Below are 26,370 nucleotides of genomic sequence, written 5' to 3'. Positions count from 1 at the left end.
AAACATAAATATTCATATCAATAGACGAAATAGGTCCATATATGAAGAAACCTTAATCTACATTCTAATGAACAAACAATATTTTTTAATTGTTTTTTTAATAAAAATTTCTTTATATTTAATTTAATTATTGTATTATATTGATATATATTTTCTAATTGCATTCTTATTTAAACAAATAACAGACAGATATTCAAAGATGCATTTGCAAAATTAGTAAAAAAAAACTAATTTTATATTTGTTTATATAAATACTGTGCTTTAATTATACATATTTCATTTCTTCGATAACATATATTGATTGACCTGATCTACCAATTATATACACATATCAGCATAAAGTGTTCACAGGTCATCATGAGAAATCAGTTCGCAGCGATTACGGAGGTCAAGCAACGTTCACCGGAATCGCGACTTAGATGGGTGATCGCTTGAAAATTTCCAAGAAATTTCGAAAAAATATTCCCAAGATATTTTGGCAAAAAATGTTTTTTAAAATGTTACAAAAATATTGTTTTATTCATTGGAATTATGTGGTGTAATAATATTTATGTGAATATTTTGGACAACTTCATAACATTGCAATGGGATGTTTCAATGTTTCAATATTTCAAAAAGCGGACATCTTAATGTTGCTGCAATCTTCCAGCAATGTTGCAGCAATGTTTCGCAATTAATATGCAATATTACAATGTTTCAATGAAATCATTCTACAATGTTCCTGCAATCTCTCTGTGCTGTATGACATAATATTGATTATGAACTTACTTTTATGATTATCTCTACTAAAAGAAATAGTTTTTAAATTTATTTTATTAATATTTTTGAGAGTACAATAATTTTTGTTCAAATACGATAATTTTTAGCGCCATATACAATAAGCGCCCTCTCGAAACATGGGAACGCTGAACGCTGACATGTAGTGGGTAGGTTAAGGTGACAGGTTTCCTAACCTGTCAATATATTTGGGTTTGCGAAGCAGACACATCGCGTAAACAACCGTGCATGCTCGTGTCTCTCTCTCGTTTCGTTTAGCTACTTTCGCGAAAAGCGCGATGCGTGAGCTACAGTCGGTTCATGGTACATCCTCGTGATCTCTCGACGAGGACAGCACATGTCAAGAACGCTTTCGAGGACAGCACGTGGTGTGTTAGTGGACGGAAGTGGTGGTCGACGACGAAGAATGTTATTTACTGCGGATGGAGCTAAGGATTTGATATTACGACTTTAATTTTTTTTATTTTAAATTGGTGAGGAATTGATTTTTGAAAATTTAATTTTTTTAAAGTAGAGGCAGTTTTTGAATTGAACTTGTTGCTTCTATTATACATACATACATACATACATACATACATACATACATACATACATACATACATACATACATACATACATACATATACACATATATATATATATATATATATACACACACACACACATATACATACATATATATACTTATACACACACATATATATATAAACATATATAAACATATACATTCATATAGATACACACACACACACACACACACACACACACACACACACACACACACACACAGGGTGTAGCAGTAGAATCCGGACAAATCCATTGTGAGTTTTCAAAATCATTTATTTTAATAAAAAATAATCGTATGAAAAACATTTTTATATTTGGGTTAGGGCATCCCTAAAAAACAATTCTATATAGCCCCCTTTTACTTCGATGACCACTACAATTTTCGTTCATTTTAATCTCGATGTGAGTAATACGAATATTATGTTAAAAATATATATCCACACACATCGTTAACACACAATCAATTAATTTCGGAATTTCATCGATGTAACGATATCTATTGAGTCTGGTACAGATTTCTCTCGTTACATCGAAGAAATTAGACCACATATTTGTCGTTACATTGATGAAATTTTAAAATTAATTGCTTGCTTCTATATTAATGAGGTATTTTGACATAAATTTTAACAAACACAGTTTGTATCATGACTACGTTCAGGTTGAAACACATTCGAGTTAAATCAATGTTCATATATTCACATTTTCATTTTATACGTGAATCCCAGTTTCCCAGCAAAGACAATAATCGATTAAAACACATATCTTAAATAATATTTAATTGGGGGAATTAACGATTATTTTAATTCAAATAATGAAAACGATATGTCGTCGGAACTTATATATTTCAAAATAAACATTGAACAATATAACTAATAGAGGAGAAGAGAGTAATATGGCAACCATTTTCATTTTATTAAATAATTTTGTTTATAATTACTATTTTTTATTGAAATTTGAACGATTACATTCGTCAAAGTATTGTTTGATATATTCTAAGCTCAAAGTAATGAGATATTTATTATTTAGGACGTGATTTATAAAAATCTAATGCACTTCATCATCTAATGCACTCGGTGACAGAAAAAAATGGTTGTAATATAGATATCTATAAAAATAATTGAAAAAAATTAGTTTAATTTAAAACAAATACAGTATCTTACAAAATTATATATTTTTAATTTTCCATTGTTTAAAATTTTCCTGATTTGGAATTTTCTTGCGTTCAAAAATATTGAGAAATACTATTAGAAATTTTGTTAAAAATATCATTTTACCCTTGTTTAACATGGAAGAACAAGCATAAAATGATGTCTTTAATGTTTCTCAACACCGCCCTTTAGAATGACAATCGATTTATGGAAGAAATATTTCGATATAAAAATTTCGCTTAAAAAACCATATATACAAAATTCCATATTATTGTTTTAACTTTGCATAACTCAAAATGTATACGGCCAAATAAAAAGTTAAATAACAAAAAAATGCACTCGAGTGTATGTACCTTCGTGTGATAACACACTTGAGTTTGAGAATAATGAGGAAGAGTGTATGTAATTAAAGGTTAAAAGTGTACCTTGCAAAAGTTTAGAAGTGCTCAAAAGTAAAAATGCCTTATAACAATTATCAGTTATTATGTATTAGCATATTAACATTACTAAGAAACGGCAGGTTACTAAACGAATAACTTTTTAAGCAACTGTTAGAATACGTCACCTAATAACGGAAATAATAAAAGAAGCCACATTATCGACAGTAACAATAATACACTCTTCTCCTCTACTCGGACCGTACCTTTCAACAAATTTATGTAATTTTCATTTTTATAATAAAAAATTTTCTATTATTTATGTTCTGCAATAATCTATTTGATAGTCTGTCTATAAAACATACGATTCTAAAGCAAAACTTATTTTTTTTTCTTTGTTTGTCTTTATAACAACTTATTGTTAATTATGAAAAAAACGTAATTACTTTAAATTATTCTGTATTATTAAATTAGTAGTAATTAGTAGTACTTGAAGATTGATAAAAGCTTAAATAATTGAGGACTCAGAAGCATTAATTTACCTTTCAACAATATCCTTTTGACAGTATATTACATCATCTCACATTGCGTATTCAACAGAATCCATATGTCAAAAATCCATAGTAAAAAAAAAAAAACATTTTACTACGTCACAAGTACGTCACGAATCATTTCTTAATCGTACAAAAAAATTTAACGTTACAACTTTTTACTTGTAACTGGATGATGCTACCGGTCTTCGGACTGCTAAGTGACGAGGCATAGAAAATAACTATACCTGTGGAATAATTTGCAACGATTCAGTGATAATTTAAACATTTTAAACATATCTTGTGAGAGAACTCCCAAAAGTTTCAGTAAAAAGTTAAAATTAAGTCTCAATTTGATAATATGGATTCTACTTCAAATTTGCTTATAATTGTAGTCTGTATTCGTGTGACATCTTTAAAAGTATTTATTATATAATATAGGTATACAAACCGAGCATCCAGTATCTTATCATTACTTCAGAAGAAGGACACTCAAGGAACATAATGAAAAAGGCATCGATTTTTTTCGTTCTGATTGCCATCATCATCGGCCTATTACAACTATACCTACCAAACAAATACAACAACCTTTACGGCAATGATACAGATGGATCAAGATTAATGAATGTATTACGACTGGGCACGGGAATCTGGAATTTTTGGAAACAGAGTCAACGTTATTCAGCCGAACAAGTACCGGACATGACACCGCAATCCGGAGACACGTACGATTTCATAGTGATTGGCGCTGGAACTGCCGGTGCGGCTATAGCCTCGAGATTGAGCGAGGTTTCTTCGATTAAAGTGTTACTGATCGAAGATGGACCCCATGAAAGCCTATACATGGATATCCCGCTAATAGCGGGTGCTCTTCAAAAAACCAACATCAATCGAGATTATCGAAGCAAGCCATCCGATAAATACTGTCAAGGTATGAATGGCAAAAGTTGCGTTTTATCAACAGGAAAAGTAGTTGGCGGTAGCAGTGTATTGAACTTTATGATCGCCAACAGAGGATACAGTGAGGATTATGATCATTGGGCCAAGATGGGAAACGATGGCTGGGCATACAAGAATGTTCTGAAGTATTTTAAAAAATTAGAAACAATACACGTACCAGAGCTAGAGTCGGATACTGTTTATCATGGTACCGATGGACCAATGCACATCAGCTACCCAGAATTTCGCACGCCGTTGGCAAAAATATTTCTCGAAGCAGGCAAAGAACTAGGATATCCAATAGTAGATTACAACGAAAAGAACAAAATAGGTGTCTCATATTTACAGACCACAACTTTCAACAGTACTCGCATGAGCAGCAATAGAGCATACTTGCAACCCATACGCGATCGCAGCAATCTTCATTTGACTGTTGAGAGTACGGTGACAAAAGTGCTAATCGATCGTGCTACAAATCAAGCAATCGGTGTAAAGTTCGTAAAAAATGATAAAATTATACGTGTGTTTGCGAGTAAAGAAGTGATTCTATGCGCAGGCGCTATCGGATCATCACAATTGTTAATGCTGTCGGGTATTGGACCAGCGAAACATCTTACCAAATTAGGTATTGATGTCGTGCAAGACGCGCCAGTCGGCGAGAATCTTATGGATCACGTAGCCTTTTTTGGATTAACGTGGACAATAAATGCATCAATAAGTATAGTAATATCTGAACAGGTAAATCCTATCAATCCATACGTAACGGATTTTTTATTAAAGCAAAAAGGACCATTCACAATTCCAGGCGGATGCGAGGCCGTCGGATTCATCAATACAAAACAACCAGAAAAACATAATGGTCTGCCGGATATCGAAATGTTGTTTTTTAGTGGTTCATTTAAAGAAGACTACACTATTTCAGAAGTAATGAATCTAAAAAATTCTATACGTCAGGAATGGAGCAAGTACAGTGGCACATATGGTTGGAGCAATGGGGTAGTATTGTTGAAACCAAAAAGTCGTGGTCGGATAACGCTATTGGCTAACGACATTAATGTTAAACCAGAGATTGTGTTAAATTATTTTGACGATCCAGACGATATGAGGACAATGATCGCTGGTGTTAGAACTGCAATACGTTTCAGTCAAACGAAGACAATGCAGGCATTAGATTCTCAGTTGCTAAAAATTAATTATACTGAATGCGACAATTATGAATATGATTCTGATACTTATTGGGAATGCCAAGTAAAATTATTAAGCTCCACGATTTTTCATTATTCTGGAACTTGTAAAATGGGAGCAAGGAGAGATCCAACTGCTGTCGTTGATCCTAAATTAAAGGTATTTTCTTATAAAATACGCTGAGGTTTACGCAGAATAATGAGTAGTATATCCAAAATCCACGTTGAAAACGATATGATTTTTATTTTATTATTTTCCATCGAAAATTTCATTAATATGTATCGTTTTCTATCCTTTTCTGATAAAAAAAAAAAAAAAAAAAAAAACAATTTATATTAGTAAATTCACGAATCAAATATCCATATTCAAAATGATAGGATTTTTTCTATCAAAAGTTTTTACGTAGTATAATATATATTAATTTCTCATATTTAATGTTATACAGGTAATTGGTATTCAAGGATTACGAGTAGCAGATGCATCGATCATGCCAGAAATTGTAGCAGCACATACAAATATACCTGTTCTCATGATCGCCGAGAAGGCGGCAGACATGATCAAAGAAGAATGGAATTACTTAAAGAATTTGTGACAAGAATAAACTTTTATAAATGTAATGTAAATAATGTAAAGTAATTATATCATTTTTCTACTTTTTCATTATCATTTTACGATTAAAATGTAAATTTGAAAAATATAAGAGAATATTCATGTCTGTTAAGTTAGCACCCCCACCCCACAAAACCGAAACGCCACCTATGCCAAAATTAAGTGCTTTTTATGTGCTAATTATGTACCCAATTTGAAATTTTTGTGCTCGAGCGGTTTAGCAGGAAAATGAGATTGAAGGTGGGGGTGCCAGCTTAACGTTAAGCCAGCACCCACTCATATAAATAATTAATAAAATAAAAAAATAAATACACTAGAATTAAGTGCTTTTTATGTGCTTTTCAACGATATATAAATAAATGTTCGTACTCAATCTCTTCGACCAGAAAATCGTTCAGAAAGTACAAATACACACTAATGGAACAAGAGTAAACTACCAGAAAGAAAGCAATTCTGAAATTGGTTGTAGGCTTAAAATATTCTCCTATATATGTGCTTTCAAAATATGCAAGACAGGATTTTTGTGCTCAACCCCTTGATCGAAAAACCGACCCTGAAGTGAGCACCCCACCGTTCAGCTACAAGAGTAAACTACCAGAAAGAAAGCAATTCTGAAATTCGTTGTAGGCTTAAAATATTCTCCTATTTATGTGCTTTCAAAATATGCAAGACAGGATTTTTGTGCTCAACCCCTTCATCGAAAAACCGACCCTGAAGTGAGCACCCCACCGTTCAGCTACAAGAGTAAACTACCAGAAAGAAAGCAATCCTGAAATTGGTTGTAGGCTTAAAATATTCTCCTATTTATGTGCTTTCAAAATATGCAAGACAGGATTTTTGTGCTCAACCCCTTGATCGAAAAACCGACCCTGAGGTGAGCACCCCACCGTTCAGCTACAAGGGTATTAGAATAATTTCTTCTGATTATTCGTTTTCAATTTTATTAAAACGGCAGAAATTGTTGATGTAAAAATGTGCGTAGAGTATCGCATATTCTTATATTCGTCGCGCTTTAAATAAAATTGTAGCACGAAATAAACGACGAATCCACGAATAGGTGAATAAGAGTGATGAATTTCAGATTGTATTATTTCTCTAAACCAAAATATTTTTCAAATTTTAAATTATTAAATTCTTGGAAGCTTTTATAGTTGTTTTTCTTAAAATGCTAAGTACATGTATTATATTAAGTAAGAAGGTTCATGTGTAGTTATTTAAAAAACATACAAATTTTGTTACAAGAATGTATTTTTAAAAATATGTTATGTATTTAAATATAATGGTGTTAAGTAGGTGTATTATAAATGTTATACATTTCCTCTGTGTATATATGTGTTTCCTATATATCCACGTCCACGTCCACGTCCACGTCCACGTCCATGTCCTCGTCCTCGTCCTCGTGCTCGTCCTCGTTCTCGTCTTTGTCCTCGCCATAGTCCTCGTCCTCTATTTTGATTGTTGATGTTTAGTGTTTCTATTCCAGTCCTTATATTTGTCATATTATTGTTTTCCATATACAGCTGTTGCAACTGTTGCAACTGTTGCCACATCTGTTGTATGTTTGGGATTTCATTGGTTGGCTGAAAATAAGAGAAAGTCTTATTATGTACATATACATAAAGAGATGTTCTTTATTTTTATCAAATTATATTTTTATGTTATTTTACGTTATTACCTGTTGAGGTTGTTGCTGTTCTGTTCGCTGCTGTTGCCATTTTTGTAATTGTTCTTGAAAATAATTTTTGTTTTGCGGTTGTTTTTGTATTTGCGGTTGTTTTTGTGTCTGGTCTTCTTGTTGCGGTTGATCTTTTTCCGTTTGCTGCACTTCTTTTGACTGCTCTCCCTGAGCTTCTTTAGAAGCTGAAAGTAAATTTTGTAGTTTTTCTCGCCGTCTACATTTACTTTTCTGCCGCGATCTCCATAATTGACTTCTTTTAATTTTTTTATTTGATTCTGTAAATGTACAATATTTTATATATATATATGTGTGTGTGTGTGTGTGTGTGTGTGTGTGTGCGCGCGTGCGCGTGTGTGCACACACACACACATAAAATACATGTTATGTTTATATTTAGTTATATTAACAAAATAAATAATAGGTGATATACACATTTTGTGTGTGTGTGTGTGTGTGTGTGTGTGTGTGTGTGTGTGCGTGTGCGTGCGTGCGTGCGTGCGTGCGTGCATGCGTGCGTGCGCGCTCGTATATGAATGTGTATAAGGTATCTCATAACAATTCTATCTCTTATACAGAAGTTAAGTTTAGAAAGATTCCATTATCATTTTGCGAGTTTCTCAGTATAACTAAGAAATTAATTAAGATTGCTTAATTAGTTAATGAATTGATATATGAACTGTATTAGCTACGCAGAAACGACATGTAACTATAATATAATTTTGCCATTTGCACAGTATACCTCAACACATCTTGCTACAGTTTTAACTTTAAACCCATTTTCTTTTGTTGAGTGGCTTGGACATATGCTAATTTACGAATCTCGAATTTCTTATTAATTGTATTGAGAAACTCGTAAAGAACTTTTTTCAATTTAATCTCTACCTGCCTACCAAAGATGCGATTGTTATCAAGTACCAGTGTATATGTATAGCAATATTCTTGAAGAGATAAAAAATATATAAACTTTTGTAACTTACTTTCTACTTCCATTCTTTAAGTCTGTTTTTCTGCAATCGTGCTGTCTCTGCTCACTGCTGGCGAACGACTAACGAAAATGTGACGACGCAGTGAAATTCGGGATGCATCTTATTGGCGAGCTAGGTCTTGAATTTTTTGTCGTGTATTTACTCTTCTATTGTCGCAGCGTCGCACTCGGCATTGTCCGCCGCGCGGACATACATTACAAAAAATTTTAGGCCGGAAAAGTGAACCGTAGATAAAAAGAAGGAGGCTCGACACAGTAAACTTTGTAATAGTTGGTTATTCCACTCAATTCGTGGAACTTTTTTCCCCCTCCCCTCTTCTTTCAAATTCAGAGGTATCATTGAACAGCTTAGATTTTTCATAAAATAATCATTCGGTGCTGTAATGCGAACGTGAAAGTATCGTGATTTCATATCGTCGCATATAGTGATATCGTATTTACCATATATTTATGGTTTTATTTCTATTTTTTTTCTATTTCGTTTTATTTAGTGCAAAAATAATTATTTTATAATATTCGGTAATAGTGTGTGTTCGATAACGCAGTATAAATATTAAATAATCATGCCTATTCGTCGCGGAAGACCTATTAAACTAGATAAGAGTAAAGTGATTGAACTTTTAACAAATTATAAAAATCAAATTATATTAAATAATGGAAAAATAATATCGAAACACGAAGAAATATGGTTAACATTATCAAAACAAATGGATGATTTGATGACACCGATAGCTCTTTATACGTTTGTTTCATGTAACAGATTTAACATTCGGGAGATACTCACAAATTCTTTTTCTTTGAATAAACAAAATGAAAGTAATAATTCCATGAGAAGTGAAGGAAACGAAACCTCGAAAAATGAATCTATGTGCATGAGTGAATCTACGACATCACAAGATGAATCGTATTGTATGCCACATAAAAAAACAGAAACTATTTTTACTATAACTATACCAAAAAGTGATTTTCAATCCATGATAGTTTATAAGAAATATCGAAAAACGAATAAACGTAATCGTAATAAGGTTGTAAGAGAACATACAGTTTTGCAATCAGGAATGTGGCAGCATGTATTGTGCCAAAAGATTTGGGAAGCTACCAAACTTTCATGTGGTTTTAATTTTAAAAACCATAAGCTGACTCGTGACGGCCAATCAGGATATGCAAACGGAAGTTGCCGCTGTGGTTCAGTTATTAGATGTAAAATTAATAATTTAGATGAAAATGATATAAGTACAAAAATAACTTGCAGATTCACAGAAGGTAATGGACGTTGTGGTAAACGTTATCTTCGTAAGCCAATACGAGAAACTGTCGTAGAAAATTTACGTGGAAAATCTGCAATGGCATATAGAGTGGAAATGGCAGAACAATATATGGATCATAATGATATAGAACCTCCACATTTATATAGTGCTCAAGTATTACGTACTGCAAAACATGAAATATTGAAGAAAAAATATATTCATGAAGATCCTATAAAAGCTTTACATATAATGCAGTTTGATAAATTAGCAGGTATCATACATAATATTGGATTAGACCCATTTTATGTACATTATTGGGGAAATTATCAATTAGATGTTTATCGAGCATACGCAGTTTCAGAACCTGCTTGTGTATATATTGATGCAACCGGAAGCATAGTAAAAAAAATTCGTAAACCAAATAATTCAAATTCAAAATATATATTTTTGTACAATTGTGTAATAAATTGTGATCGAATAGGTCTCTATCCAGTAGCACAAATGTTGACAGAAAGTCATAATACGAACTCTATTCAATTTTGGCTAATTGAATGGATACGACCAGGAGCACCTCGTCCTCGAGAAGTAGTTTGTGATTTCTCTAAAGCTCTTTTAATAGCAGCAGTTCGTAGTTTTTCTGGATATTTGACAATCGAAAATTATACTGATGCTTGCAAAGATATTAATGTACCGGATTGTTACATCCGTATCGATGTAGCACATTTTATAAAAAAATATGCAACTTTTTTGAAAGATGTTCGGATTCGTATTAAACAATTTTATTTATCTTTACTGGGTCAACTAATTTTATGTCGTAATGAAGAGATGGCAAAAATTATGTTAACATCCATTTTAGTAATTGCACACAGTGAAACAGAAGGAGTAACATCAGATGGCACATTAACAATCTGTGAAGAACATAAAATAAAAATCAAATCTCTCATATCTTCACCAATAGAAGAAAATTTATTTCAAAATGCAGAAATTGAAGAAGCTACGAATGATGAAGAATATGAGGACAATAACTTAAACAAATGGACAGAATGGGCTAAAGCAATCGAAAATGATGTCATGGAGGTAGTTAACATTGTTGAAGGAGATCGTGAAAATGCACATTATCTGCCAAAATTTGCTGAGCGAATAATGAAAGACATTAAATATTTACCAATGTGGTCATGTATATGTCGTGACAAATTTGGATATGGGCGAACACCAGCAAGTAGTGCATCGGTAGAAGCAGATTTTAACATAGTAAAAAATATTTTTCTTAAAAACGAAGAAACGCCAATGCGAGTAGATGAATTTGTCTCCAAACATGTAGATTTCTTGAGTGGACGTATTAAACTTGCGCAATCTAGACATATAGAAGAAAAGAATAAACCGGAAGAGCAAAGCATTGATACAAGTAATGAATCCGTAGAAGGCACAATAGAAAATACAGTCAAATTAAGTGATGAAACCAATAATGTACCAAATATAGAAAAATCTTGTCCAGTTTGTGCAAATGGAGATGAACCTACTGGTGCACATAAATGTAATATTTGCAAAAAAGCTGTGCATGCGATAGATGGATGTTCTGTACCTTTAGGTGAAGAAGGTTACGGACAAGCAAGAATTTGTAAAAATTGCAATGACAACAATATTATTAATGATGTATTACCAACAAGGGAAGTGGAAAATTGGCGTGGATTAGCAAAAACCAAGGAAAAGAAAACAAGAAGCAAATATTTACAAACAGATAATATTGAAAATCAACTTTCAATAGATGATAAAATTTTAAAAATTCCTATAATGAAAAATGGTGGTAACATTACCACCCAATCAGTAAAAATGGGTAGTAATAGATTTTCTCTTACTAATACTTGTGCTTTTGACAGTATTCTACAATTATTTCTTGCAGCATACTTTGATAAAAATGAAATTAAAAATTTTATACCCTTAAACAATTCACATATATTTTTTAAATTAGTAATCAATATTGCAACTCACGGTATTAAAAAATATTCTTACAAATTAAGAGCCGAAATTTTAAATGAAATTTTTACAGGAACACCATTGCCAAACAGCTGTATTTTAATTGATTGTGCAGTGAATATTGGATCTTTATGTAATAAATTATTTGCAAAATATCCTCTAGCGAAAATATCCTTTAGCGAAGTGTCAAAATGCTCGAATGGATGTAAAGAGAGAAAGAAAACATTCCCACTGCTTCATGCAGATATAAATTTATTAATACAGCAGGACTTTAACGCAATAGAAAATAACATAACAATACAAGGATCTCGACATTGTTGCCAAACAAATTGCAATGGTTTTGAAACAACAACATTTTCACATACAGGTAATTATTAATAACATTTTATTAAATATATGAAGACTATTGTCATGATTTATTTAACGATGTAATGTTAAACAGATTTAAATCAACAGATTAAAATAACTTTACTACTAAACATTAATAAATTTTACCTTTTTTCAGGACCTTATGTTATCCTAGAAATTTATGGACATGAAGAAAGAGAAGAACCAAATATAAAATTATATAATATCCCCCCAAAAATTAAATTTTCATTTTTGGAAAAAGATTATGATCTGGTTGGTATTGTCAACTTCAAAGCTCCTGGGACACAAACAAGACGTTCATCAGACGCTATTGGACATTATGCAGCTATATGTTACAGAAAAAATAATAAATGGATGAAGTATGATGACTGTAAGGACACAGAACAGATTTTAAATGCAAATTACACTGTTTGTCCACAGCTTATATTATATGCAACGTAATTATGCATTTAATAAAAATAATATAATTTCAAAAATCAATTCATAATTAAGCAACTTATACAAGTACATATATATTTTTTTAAAATGAAACAATTTTAGGAATATGTCACAAATCTTTAACTAAGTTAATAAAAAATGTTATGGAGAAAGCTACATAATAAGCATTGATAATATTTGAAAGCTATCAGTGATCATGTTATACTTCATATATTTTTATTTTCAAAATTATTAATGTAACTAAATATCTTTCAAATATTAGTCGCGCGCAAGAGCGTAAACTGCTACTTATGTAGCGTAATGTTATCAGAATTTGCATAAAAAGCATTGATTATATCTGCAGGTTAACGCGTATTTTTACTTTTAACTAAGATACTCTGCAGATATAAGTCGCGCCAATGCGTGAACTGCTTATATTATGTAAATAAGAAAAACAAGTACACTATATTACATTGTTACATGCATTTATTAACGTGCATCGATAATAAATGAAGGATATTTAAAAATTATATGTCATTTAAAAATATAAAATTATAACATTAATATTTTCTTAATTCAAATTTTTGATATACAAAACATTTTTAAAATAACCACAATTTTAAGTATTTTAACCTATTACATGCACGCATATAACATCCAAATACACTCTAGATACTAAATAAAACATCAAATTAATTCATCCTTCAAGTATTAGTCGCGCAATTATAGCGTGAACTGCACTATTATGTAACATATGTAACTATATGTAACATTGCACTAGAACGTAACGTAAAGGACTAGAAAGAAAAGGACTTGCAAGCATGTAAACACACACACACACACACACACACACGCGCGCGCGCGCGCACACGCACACAACCGTATGTATGTATATATGTATGTATGTATGAATACGTGCGTGTGTGTGTGTGTGTGTGTGTGTGTGTGTGTGTGTGTGTGTGTGTGTGTGTGTGTGTGTGTGTGTGTGTGTGTGTGTAAACGTATGCATATAAATGTCCTACAGTAACATAATAATTCTCCATAAAAATTAGACTTTGCAAATTTTTCGATGTTACCATCAAGTAAAAAAATTGAAACGATATTCATAAATGTATCAATACAAAATGTGATTTAATATATTTAAATTAATTATATTCAAAACATTTTTAAGTCTTATTTAATTTCCTTACTGTTCCCTCAATTACTGATTTACTGATTTACCTATAAGTATATAATTAATACTTAAAACGTCAAATTAAATACCGCATATATGCAAAATTTAAACAAAAAAAATCTAGATCGTAAGCTTAATACAATGTCTGCGTTTCCACTGAAACTTTACTCTTGTACCGGAATGATAGGGTGCTCACTTCAGGGTCGGTTTTTCGATCAAGGGGTTGAGCACAAAAATCCTGTCTTGCATATTTTGAAAGCACAAAAATCCTGTCTTGCATATTTTGAAAGCACATAAATAGGAGAATATTTTAAGCCTACAACCAATTTCAGGATTGCTTTCTTTCTGGTAGTTTACTCTTGTAGCTGAACGGTGGGGTGCTCACTTCAGGGTCGGTTTTTCGATGAAGGGGTTGAGCACAAAAATCCTGTCTTGCATATTTTGAAAGCACATAAATAGGAGAATATTTTAAGCCTACAACGAATTTCAGAATTGCTTTCTTTCTGGTAGTTTACTCTTTTAGCTGAACGGTGGGGTGCTCACTTCAGGGTCGGTTTTTCGATCAAGGGGTTGAGCACAAAAATCCTGTCTTGCATATTTTGAAAGCACATAAATAGGAGAATATTTTAAGCCTACAACCAATTTCAGAATTGCTTTCTTTCTGGTAGTTTACTCTTGTTCCATTAGTGTGTATTTGTACTTTCTGAACGATTTTCTGGTCGAAGAGATTGAGTACGAACATTTATTTATATATCGTTGAAAAGCACATAAAAAGCACTTAATTATAGTGTATTTATTTTTTTATTTTATTAATTATTTATATGAGTGGGTGCTGGCTTAACGTTAAGCTGGCACCCCCACCTTCAATCTCATTTTCCTGCTAAACCGCTCGAGCACAAAAATTTCAAATTGGGTACATAATTAGCACATAAAAAGCACTTAATTTTGGCATAGGTGGCATAGGTTTCGGTTTTTTGTGGTGGGGGTGCTAACTTAACAGACATAGAATATTCAATAAAATAAAAGACACTAGTAATTTTTAATCTTAAAGATTAATTTGCAAAATTTAATAGATTTAATTAATCATCAGTTAGTTTAAAGTTACTTAATTTGTAATTTTTCGAGAAAGCGCTTTTTATACAAATAAAAAATTAATTTAATAAACATGTAATAAAGAAAAACTGTTAGAAAGATCTAGAAGTCTAATCAAACTGCAATGCTATTTCACATCTGCAATTCAACTGATTCTGTCGCTGCATTATGTTTACTTCACATTTTGAAGCTGTTATCATATAATCTTTTATAGTTGATAAATATTAAATCAGTTTAATAAATTATCACCATTTGACAAATATTTTAAATTATTAGCGGTGAGTAATTTTTATTACTAACATATTACATTAAAGAATAGATTCCTGAAATTCTTTTCAATCAAAAATTCTTATCTTATCAGATTATTGTATTATAATTTTTGAATTATAAGCATTTAAAGTTAATAAATCAGACTGCTTAATATTTGCTTAGATATCCTTTATGGAAAAATAGAATTGAACTCACGAAAAACTATTGGAAATTATTGGAAAACCATTCGAATCCAATATTGTACAGTATTAGTTTCAATAATTCTTTCGTGATTATTATTTAGTAATATTATTCCATAAGAGGTAACAAATTGTTAAAAGCAAAAGCTATCATCCTTCTTGTCAATATTCATATTAAGATTATTTGCAAATTTTTTCGTTACAGGACTTTATAGGACGCCGTGTATGTGTACATCTTATTGTTAGACTATTCTACGCAACATCGATTGCTGCGGAAAGTTTTCAGAAGATTGAACCCCTTATTAGCCACTTTTTTATTTAAATTAATGTGAGAAATCGTCTTTGTAAGTCATAGAAGTAACAACTGAGAGCCGATCTAAGTTGAACACAATGCCCATCAATCGTGATGAAGAATTTTAATATAATCCGTCTCCAACGCATTCTCGTCCGAAAACGAAAAATGGTTGAAACAAGAATTACTTTTTCAATCATTTTACCTACAAGATTACAATCATAGTATATTAATATAATTTATTAATATAATTTTTTATTTAATTAACATAGAGATTACCATTGTGTTTATTAACTATTTATGTTTCCTTATTTATTTTTTATATATTTTTGCGTGTTTATCTTTGATTTGAATTTAGGGCTTATTTAGATTCCTGTAATTCGTGGTGACACCCAAGATGTCACTTTGAACGTTAAACATATTCATTGTAACGAACAATTTGTTTACTTTTTGTCATTTATATATCACTGATAAAAGCTTTGTGCAATACGAAACGCGTCCAGAAATTTATTTTTATAATATTCTACGTATCAAATAGACATTCCCAAATTTCTTACTCATTTTAGTTCTTCTTTTTGGAATAATTATGTATTAATTTTCTATTATTTTTAATCTGCTCGTCCAAAGGCCTATTTATTTATCTTTTAAAACAATGTGTTGCATTTCAAGGTATATTAATTATTGCAATTCTTATTAATTATTATTCTTATTAATGTATTAATCCAGAATCAGATCAGATAAACAGCGCAAACAAATATAAATAAACAAAAGTGTTTCAATGGCTAACGCTGCGAGTACAAATGTATCGACAAATATAATTCACTTTAAATTAGTATATCAATAAAAGGCACGCACCCTCTCATTAAAAGAAAATCATAAGACAGATAACGTAAATGTGCTGATTTATAACTACCTAAATTTTGGTTTTAATGTTATTAGTAAAAATGTCATTATAAAATTTTCCTAATTAAAAAATATCAATGTTATAGTAAAGATGCAACATTATTTTTGAAAATAATACCTATTGTGACGAGAACCAAGTAAAGTCAAAACGTTCCAATGCATTATTATAAATAAATATCTTAAACCTACATAACAGTTTTTGATTGGTTGACTTGTTTCCTTCCTTTCTTATAATCACTAGGAAAAGTGGAGCAAGTGTAGTTAAAGTGTTTGATGATGAATAAAGCTAGATTATCATAATCAACGAATCTTTTTTTACTTTTTAATATTCTTAAATATTCTTTGAATACCTTTCAAAACTATTGTTAAACAAAATCTTTAAAGAATTATAAACTTTATTTAAAAAAGTAAAAAGTGGAATTTCTTTCTGTCCTGTTCCATGGGTAAGACAGGGCATTCTCATGGGTAAGATGGAAAAAACACATTAATAGTATACTATAATTTAATATTAATGGCACAAGTGAAAAAAATGAGATAAATCTTAAAAAAATTGTAAAAAAATATAAACTATGTTCTAACTTAATAACGCAGCTGCCTACTTCACTGGCTTATGGGTAACGTTCAACGACCATATAACCATATCTAATGCGTATATTCGATTATGATTCCTGCATTCGAATCACATGATACAGGGAATGCTCCGACTTATCTCGCCATCCTGTCTTGTCTCACCTTCGTCTATTTGTTTTCGCTTGCTAAAATTAAATCTTATTTAATTCACTTATACATTACTGTATATATAAATATACTATATATACTATATATATCATTAGATTCATTATAAATTGAAATAAAATTAATAAATGTAATCCTCAATGCTGAGGCATTGTATCTGTAGGCTAAAGATAATATGAAAAAGACAACAATTTTATTTAGTTTGAAAACAAATCACTACAAATTAAGTAAGTTTTCGGAACCAAGATCCGCATTAGCGAAAACTATTCCGAGTACATTAAAATACCATGCAATTATTCCTGCGAGCGAAAATCAATTAATTTTAAAAAAATTCAGTTTTGATGAAGAACAAAACTTTTTTCCCCCAAAAATATAGAAAAAAATTAATAAGTCTAAATAATATAAAACGCAAACTTCACAACTATTTTTTATTTTATAGTTATTTGTTAAAAATATATTATTTACGTAGTACAAAATAATTGACCAATAAAAATTGATATTATCTAGCTTTTGGCTGAAATTATAATTTTGTATTGATAAAAATATTTATTTTCGAGAGGATCCTATTGCGATCGCAAAATTTGCTTTATGATGCAATATTTTTCATGTATTAAAGTATTTTTGAAAATTTTTTTAGCTTTTTAAAAATGAATAAAATTGTTCATTTTTTATTTAAAACTAAAAAATTAATTTTTTTTATATAATTAAATTTTTCTCACTAAAATTAATATTTTTATCTAAAAGGGAATAATATATTAATATTTAATATTTTTTTTTAATTTAAACGATAGCCTTCATTTTTGATGCAAGACATATAACACTTATTTTTTTTATCATTAACCTTATACAATATATCCATTAACATGTTTTCATTATCATTTAAAAAATCCCATTACTTTTAGGTGAACCCCTTTCACGTAGAATGCCGCTTACATAAAAAGTGCTCATATATGAATTTTGGCCGCATAAAAGCTTATATGGTCATGCATAATTACGTAGGGTTATATTCGGACATATATATTTAAATTTATAATATTGTGAAATGTTGTATATTGTGATCATATATAATCCTACATAATCATATAGATTCATAAATGTTTATACATTTTCAATTTAAATTATACCATACATATTTGGTGAATAATACGATTAATATGATTATTTATAAGAGAACAACATATAATATGTATTATATAAATGTTTTCACATATTATTATATGTAATTTTATTTTATTATGAAAATAATATATATCAATTAATAATTATTACTAAATTTTTAAACTCGTAAAAGTCAGACAGTTGTTTGTTAAATACCACATCACATTTAAAATGTTATGTAATTTATAGTGTATGCGTATAATGTTATATACAAAATTTTTAATTTAATTTCTAAAACATCAATTTCTCAAGGACATAAAATAATTAAAATTTGTATATTTCTTCGTACGTTTTTTCAATAAGAGTGCTGTGGTATCGATCCTGATGTGCCGTTGAAAAATGAATAAGATGCCTCAATTTCATGTTTGAATGAGTTTTTTATGCAGCTTGAAAGATAGCCGACATATTTAGTTTTTTGTTGAAATATAAGTTAAAATATAAATTAACAAGTTATAATAAATGTACTAGCGCACTGATATTCGCGTATGATTTCCAAGATTTCTTATTTTAAGATATTAAAATGTTTTATTTCCGTCTCCGTTTTTTCAACATTAAAATGTTTTTGTTTTAAATAATGTATAGATTTAGAACACTAAAACATATAAAACTGAAATCTAGGCTTTAAAAAAAGATAATAATAAAGAAAATAAAAAATTAAAACATAACGTCACGTATGGAATATTTTGTATATTTTATTGTTAGAAATTTTCCTTGTACATCCCGACATTGGGTGTTTACGATAACTAATCGGATCTCGGATTGAATTGAACAATGGTACTCAACCTAGGTATAGAAAATTTTTCTAGACTAATCGGATTGACAACTGCTCAAATATAATCCGATTAATGACGAAAGCGTGGAGATGCAGAATCACGCTTGAAAAGTAAATCTCTTTATTTTTTAAAATAATAACACGAAAGATTCAAGATAAATTTAAAAGAAATGATTTAAATTTAGTGCAATATTTTTTGTCTAAACACCGGATTTCATTTAAATTTTTGTTTGTAAAAATTAATTAATTTATTCTAAAGTTTGTGGTTATATCGGAAACAAATCAAAATTAATTAAACAATTAGTAATTGTTAGATATAAATTAAAGCGTATCATATAATATTTCAAGCATATCATATGGAATTCCTATTTACTCTTACGAAAGACGCACGGGCTGGGAATTGTAATCTTATATTACAATGACTACAGAAAAATACTACAATAACCAGAAAAATATTACAGTAACGTGTTAATATTACAATAAACTTGTGTGGTTTTTTTGTACTACGAATGGATCATAGAAAAACATTACAATAATCACATTATGACAGAGATTACAATTTCTAGCCCGTGCGTCTTTTTCGTAAGGGTAAACTTAGTAAAAATAACTTTGAAATCATTCAACTACATTAATCAATATTAATTCAACTACACATTAATCAATATTAATTTATATGTTAAAAATCAATAATGTTTCTGAAAAAGTTCTTTTTATTCTTTTGCAGATCGTAAATAAACTTCAATTTCATGAATAAATAAAAATTACTGGAAAATGGATTTATATGAAAAGGGCATTATTAAACAATATCAATTTATGCTAACTTAAAATTTGTAAAATCTGCTTTTCTTTGTTAGTTGTTTATTAGAAAGTAATAATATAAAAACTGAATATACACAAATAAAATTCAAATAATTGTATGCGTATATGACTTTTATTGTAATCAAAGGTACATATTAATCATCCATAACAAAAATAAAAATTTTATGCAAATTTTAACATAATCTTTAGATTTTAACATGACATGAATCGTAATATGCTAAACTTATAATAAATTCAGAATTGATGATATAAATATGAATTTTTGGAAAATTTTTTTGTATTTCTCTGCATCAAATCTGAGTTATATAAATAAATATTTTTTAGTTTTTGCTGTTAATAAATTGATTTTATTATAACACACAAAATTTAAAAAAAATCAGATTTATGTCACCAATTCTGAATTTATTTTGGGAAGTAAAAAGAATTCTTTCTCTGACTTTTCAAAAAATAAATTTTTTTTGAATCTTAAAATGAACTCAGAATTGATGACATAAACTTTAGTTTCTTTTTAAATTCTTTTTGAATTCTCTGTGCTGCCTAAGTTGTTATATAAGTAATTACTTTTTTTTCTAGTTTTTGCTGATCAAAACTTTATTATTATAAAGTAATATAATTTGTTGCATATTACGATTCATGTCATGTTAAAATCCAAAGATTATGTTAAAATTTACAAAAAATTTTTAAAGTAATAGAGAGATATTTTGCCCGTTACTGTATCAATACAAATTGAACAAGAATGCCTTCAACGGTCATAGCTAGATCTTCGTGCTTGTATTGTTTGTGTGATTTTATCACAAAAAAATTTTTATTTTTGCTTTAAATGACAGATATGTACATTTTATTACAATAAAAGTCATGTATGCATACAATAATTTGAATTTTATTTATGCATATCCTGTTCTTATATTATTACTCTCTAATAAACAACTAACAAAAAATAGCAGATTTTACAAATTTTAAGTTAGCACAAATTGATGTTGTTCAATAATGTCCTCTTCATGTAATTCCATTTTTCAGTAATTTTTATTTATTCTTGGAGTTGAAGTTTATCTACAATCTGGAAAAGAATAAAAAAAACATTTTCAGAAACATTATTGATTTTTAACATATAAATTAATATTGATTAATGTGGAATGTAGTTGAATGATTTCAAAGTTATGTTTATTAAGTTTATAACGAACAGGAATTCTATATGATATGCTTGAAATATTATATGCTTTAATTTGTACCTAACAATTAATGATTGTTTTATTAATTTTGATTTGTTTCCGATATAACCACAAATTTTAGAATAAATTAATTAATTTTTACAAACAGAAATTTAAACAAAATTCAGTGTTTAGACAAAAAATATTACAATAAATCTAAATTCAAATCATTCTTTTTAACTTTATCTTTGATTTTTTGTGTTATTATTTAAAAGAAAATAAACAGACTTACTTTTCAAGCATGCTTCTACGTCTCCACGCTTTCGTCATCAATCGGATTACATTTGAAACAGTGATCGTCAATCCGATTAGCTTAGGGAAATTTTCTATACCTACGTTGAGTACCATTGTTCAATCCAATCCGAGATCAGATTAGTTATCGTAAATACCCATTATTTCTCTTTTTCATATCATCAAGAAATACAAGAAACTTGTTTTTTAGGTTTTTATCCAAAGCAAATTTTAATGATTTTTTTGTACTCTACTTCAATATATTAATTCCCTTTTTATATCGAACGTTTTGGTCGTCCAACATTTCCATACTTTTTTTAAATTTATTTAATCAGATTACTTCTATATATAAAGTTTCAGTCATATCAGTTTAGTTCGAAACAGCAAGCGTGTCTCTCCGCGGAGCGTAGTTTTAACTTAATTCGTTCATGTGACATCAGAATATTTTTGGATAATATTGGATATCTAAGGCTTCACTAATTTTCACCATTATCTCTCCGGCTGAGTCACTTTGAGGCAACCTCATTTAATAATTGCGATGATTATCTTAAGCAGAATATAACATACAGTTATACGGGAATTTCATCTTCTTTGACATTACGTTTAAAGATGCAATTTCGAATTTGGCAAACCAGTTAGTAACAGTTTAGTAACTCAACCGTTCTTCGACCCATGATAACTAAATAATTTTTTAAAATTTTGTTATTTGATATACATACATACATATATATATATATATATATATATATATATATATACATATATATATATATATACTAAGAACCAAACCAAAACGTCACCATTTTAAAAAAATGTTTTCAATAATTTCATTTATTTTTAATGACAAATAAAATATTGCATTAGTAACTTTTCTTTTCATCTCATAATAGACGTGATTTATATTATTAAGAAACATACAATAAGCAGTATAATCTTTAACGTGACACAAAAGGTAAGTTGTAAACAATAAATGATTCCTATTCTATAATTAGACGTTACAAGAATAAAATATTAAGCTATCAGTAAAAAAGTTCAAGAAAAAGTTTTGCTATATATCAGATTAATCAACAACATTATTTTTCTTGTTTTTTAATTTTTTCGTACATTAAGTATAATGGCATATTATGGGATTTCAGAGAGATACTACGGAGGGGATATATTAGCTTATAAAAATAGGAGTAAGGAAATTTAAACTCTCCAGATAAATTTTATCAAACTTCTTCAATAGTCGCGCGTGTCCTGATTGCTATATAAGGTAAGGATTTAAAAATATTCATATACAGTGTAGCTCAAATAAAGTGTTACAGATTAATATTGTCTTCTTATGCCTTTCAAAAAAAAGTTATAGACAAAAGGCGCAGGAAAAAAGATATTAAACTTTACTTGAGCTATCCGGTATGTTAAACATCAATACATATTTCCTACTATTATATTTTATTCTATCGTAGACATTCAAGAACTAATTATTCAAACATGCAGACCAAGATCCTAAGTCTCCTTCACGTTCTCAGTATCGATGCCATTATCAATCCGTTACATGGGTATCAGTATCAAAGCAGGCATTATAGCAACAGTAATACAGAATGGACGTTAACAAACTTACTAAAATTAGGTGTTGGAGCAGTGAACTTTCTCAAACAGAATCAACATTATATTGAACAGGAAGTACCGAACACGACACCACAATCCGGAAATACATATGACTTTATAATAATCGGTGCTGGTACTGCCGGCGCAACTTTAGCTGCAAGATTGAGCGAGATTTCCCAATTCAAGGTACTACTGATCGAAGCTGGTATCCACGAGAACCTTTTTATGGATATTCCAGTACTCGCTACTGGCCTACAGGCGAGTAATATCATTAATTGGAATTACCGAACCAAATCATCCAACAAGTATTGTCGCGGCATGAAAAATAATAGTTGCCCTTATCCAAGAGGAAAAGTGGTTGGTGGCAGCAGTGTGTTAAACTTCATGATAGCTACTAGAGGCGGTGCCGAAGATTACGATCGATGGGCCGAATTGGGCAACGAAGGTTGGGCATACAAGGACGTTCTTAAATATTTTAAAAAACTGGAAACATTTGATATTCAAGAGCTGAAGGCAAATAATACCTATCATGGTACCAAAGGACCAGTACATATCACTTACCCGAGATTTCGTACACCATTGGCAGAAGCTTTTCTAAAAGCAGGCACGGAGATGGGATATCCGCTAACAGATTACAACGGAAAAAACGAAACAGGTTTCTCATATTTACAGACAACGATTATGAACGGCATCCGCATGAGTAGCAATACGGCATACTTGCATCCAGTACACGATCGCAATAATCTTTATATGACTCTTCAGAGCATGGTGACAAAAATACTGATTGACCGTATCACAAATCGAGCAAGAGGCGCACAGTTCATCAAGCATGGTAAAACTATAACTGTATTTGCGAAAAAAGAAGTGATTCTATGCGCAGGTGCTATCGGATCACCGCAATTGTTGATGCTGTCAGGTATTGGACCAGCGAAACATCTTACTAAACTAGGCATAGACGTAGTAAAAGACGCGCCAGTCGGCGAGAACCTTATGGATCATGCGGCCTTTTTTGGATTAACGTGGACAATAAACGCACCGTTAAATTTAATGCTATACGATGCTTTCAATCCCCTTAAAAATCCATTTGTATCGGAATATTTAAACAAGCAAACGGGACCATTAACGATGTCAGGCGGATGCGAGGCCATTGGTTTCATCAATACAAAACAATCAGAAAGGGATAAAGGTTTACCGGATATCGAACTATTGTTTAACGCCGTTACAATAAAAGATTTTCTTCTTCCAAAAATTTTACTTAATCTTAAAGACGCAATATTTCAACAATGGTCCAAGTACCAAAACAGTTACGGTTGGAGCGTTCTGGTAATATTGTTAAAACCAAAAAGCCGTGGTAGAATAACGTTATTAGCTAATGATGTTAATGTTAAACCAGAAATTGTGCCAAATTATTTCGACGACCCAGACGACGTAAAAACCATAATCGCAGGTATTAGAACTGCGATACGCCTTGGTCAAACGAAAACAATGCAGACGTTTGATTCTCAATTGATAAATATTACTTATACAGAATGTAATAAGTACAAATACGATTCTGATACTTATTGGGAATGTGTAATAAGGATAATAACTACTACGCTTTATCATCCTTGCGGCACTTGTAAAATGGGACCTAGTGGAGACCCAACTGCTGTTGTCGACCCCAGATTAAAGGTATTTACTTAAAAAAGAAGAATGAATTAAAGTAAAAATATTTACGAAATATATCGTGAGTAGCGCAACGTGTTTTTATAAATTTATATGCAATGTTTTGCAGGTAATCAGTGTTCAAGGTTTACGAGTGGTAGATGCATCTATTATGCCCGAAATTATATCGGGCCACACAAATATACCTGTATATATGATTGCCGAAAAAGCAGCAGATGTGATTAAAGAAGAATGGAATCACTTGGTAAAATCACGAACATAATATACTTTCATAAAATAATTATGCGCGTATGTGTGTAAAAAATAAATATTCAAACAAAAAAATATTAATTCTGCTGTTATTGATTCAAATTAAAAAATTTAGAGATTAATAAAATCTTAAAATACATGTAATATAATAATACAAATATGTGTTTATTGTCTTAAATAGCTTTCGGAATAAATGATAAAGGATGTTAAAGAAAAACCACATACAGTCACATGAAAACAACTTAAATTACAATACGTAAGAAAGGAAATTTTAAAATCTAATTAAACTTGCAATTGAATTGATTCTTTTGCTGTCTTATTATATTTACTTCATAATTTCATAATTATCTCGAACACTATAATAAAAAAATTTAGCGGCGGTCTCCCAGATCTCAATGTGGTAACAATGTATATAAAAAATAAATATATCTAAAAATTAATTATGAACTTTTAACACCTGTCTAATTTTTATAAAATAAATGACTTTTATACATGTAAAGTAATAGTCTTCTTTGAAATTTTATTAATCATTTCATTAAGAATAAATGATTTTTATAAATAATTCACGTTTATTGATCAAAATAGAAGATGCTAATTTAAGATAATAGAGTATACTAATTAATATTGCAATATAAGAACTGTATATTAATCAAAAAAAGATTAAAAATATAATAATTATGTATTTATATGTGTGAATGTAACATGTATTGATTTTGTATCATACATTGTTGTACCTGTTTTGTTAACTATCAAAATATATTTTTAGAAAATATACTATTAAAAAATTTACTATAAATGTTAATAAAAAAATTTTTCAGTAATTAATTATTTTCAATAGTTTTAGCAAAAAATATTAAATATCGACGTGGACTTTCCATCCCGTCACAATAGATACATGTTTTATCATGCCATAACATTTTAGATCCGCCAAAAATACAAAGTCGTTGCATGAATTTCGATTATGATCCACTAACGGCACAATTCCGTTGCGGAATAAAAATATTAATAAATAAATATAAAAATATTAATTTTATCTAAAAACGAAACAAAATATTTTGATTTCAATAGACAGAAAAATATCTTTAGTGAGACATATATCAAAAATCCGTCAAAGTCTTATCAGAAAGTTTCATAGAGCGCTGTTGTAAGCATCGCACGTTGAAATTGTTACAAAATTTTTTAGAAAGTGACAAATGTATGTTTAAACATGTATTAGAAAAAAACATAAAAG

The 26,370-nt window shown here is 29.8% G+C and overlaps 3 protein-coding genes across 8 annotated transcripts in view; 2 read left to right on the top strand and 1 right to left on the bottom strand.

Moving 5' to 3' along the window:
• The window catches only part of LOC105193964 (transcription factor SUM-1), a 117,975-nt gene that overhangs the window by 32,966 nt on the left and 58,639 nt on the right, over positions 1–26,370 (bottom strand). The window contains exons 5-6 of one of the 3 annotated variants that reach the window (XM_039451452.1): positions 7,808–8,085; positions 6,920–7,712 (exon numbers count right to left, since the gene is read on the bottom strand). The exons of 1 other annotated variant lie outside the window; for it this stretch is intronic. In XM_039451452.1, coding sequence (XP_039307386.1) covers positions 7,440–7,712; positions 7,808–8,085 — 551 coding nt within the window. In that variant the 3' untranslated portion in view covers positions 6,920–7,439. Of the gene's footprint in view, positions 1–6,919; positions 7,713–7,807; positions 8,086–26,370 lie in introns of those variants that run through there. One more of the 3 variants, XM_026138848.2, reaches the window with a different exon arrangement.
• On the top strand, positions 682–16,046 carry LOC105196590 (glucose dehydrogenase [FAD, quinone]). 4 transcript variants are annotated; one of them, XM_039451449.1, is made up of 4 exons: positions 1,534–1,746; positions 3,841–5,682; positions 5,969–6,136; positions 15,723–16,046. In XM_039451449.1, exons 1-3 carry the CDS (start codon positions 1,711–1,713, stop codon positions 6,113–6,115), a joined length of 2,025 nt encoding a protein of 674 aa, XP_039307383.1. In that variant the 5' UTR covers positions 1,534–1,710; the 3' UTR covers positions 6,116–6,136; positions 15,723–16,046. The 4 variants fall into 4 exon arrangements, with proteins under 4 accessions (XP_039307384.1, XP_039307385.1, XP_039307383.1 ...); XM_039451450.1 differs by lacking the exons at positions 1,534–1,746; positions 15,723–16,046 and adding an exon at positions 682–1,250 and having other exon boundaries at positions 5,969–6,169; XM_039451451.1 differs by lacking the exon at positions 15,723–16,046 and having other exon boundaries at positions 1,511–1,598; positions 5,969–6,169.
• LOC105193963 (glucose dehydrogenase [FAD, quinone]) lies at positions 23,088–25,152 on the top strand. The gene is made up of 2 exons (XM_026138846.2): positions 23,088–24,896; positions 25,000–25,152. The coding sequence occupies exons 1-2, from the start codon at positions 23,109–23,111 to the stop codon at positions 25,150–25,152; spliced, it is 1,941 nt and encodes a 646-aa protein (XP_025994631.1). The 5' UTR covers positions 23,088–23,108.

This window comes from Solenopsis invicta, chromosome 7, assembly GCF_016802725.1.
Source record: "Solenopsis invicta isolate M01_SB chromosome 7, UNIL_Sinv_3.0, whole genome shotgun sequence".
NCBI lineage: Eukaryota > Metazoa > Arthropoda > Insecta > Hymenoptera > Formicidae > Solenopsis > Solenopsis invicta.
This window is presented reverse-complemented; position numbering and strand designations above follow the sequence as displayed.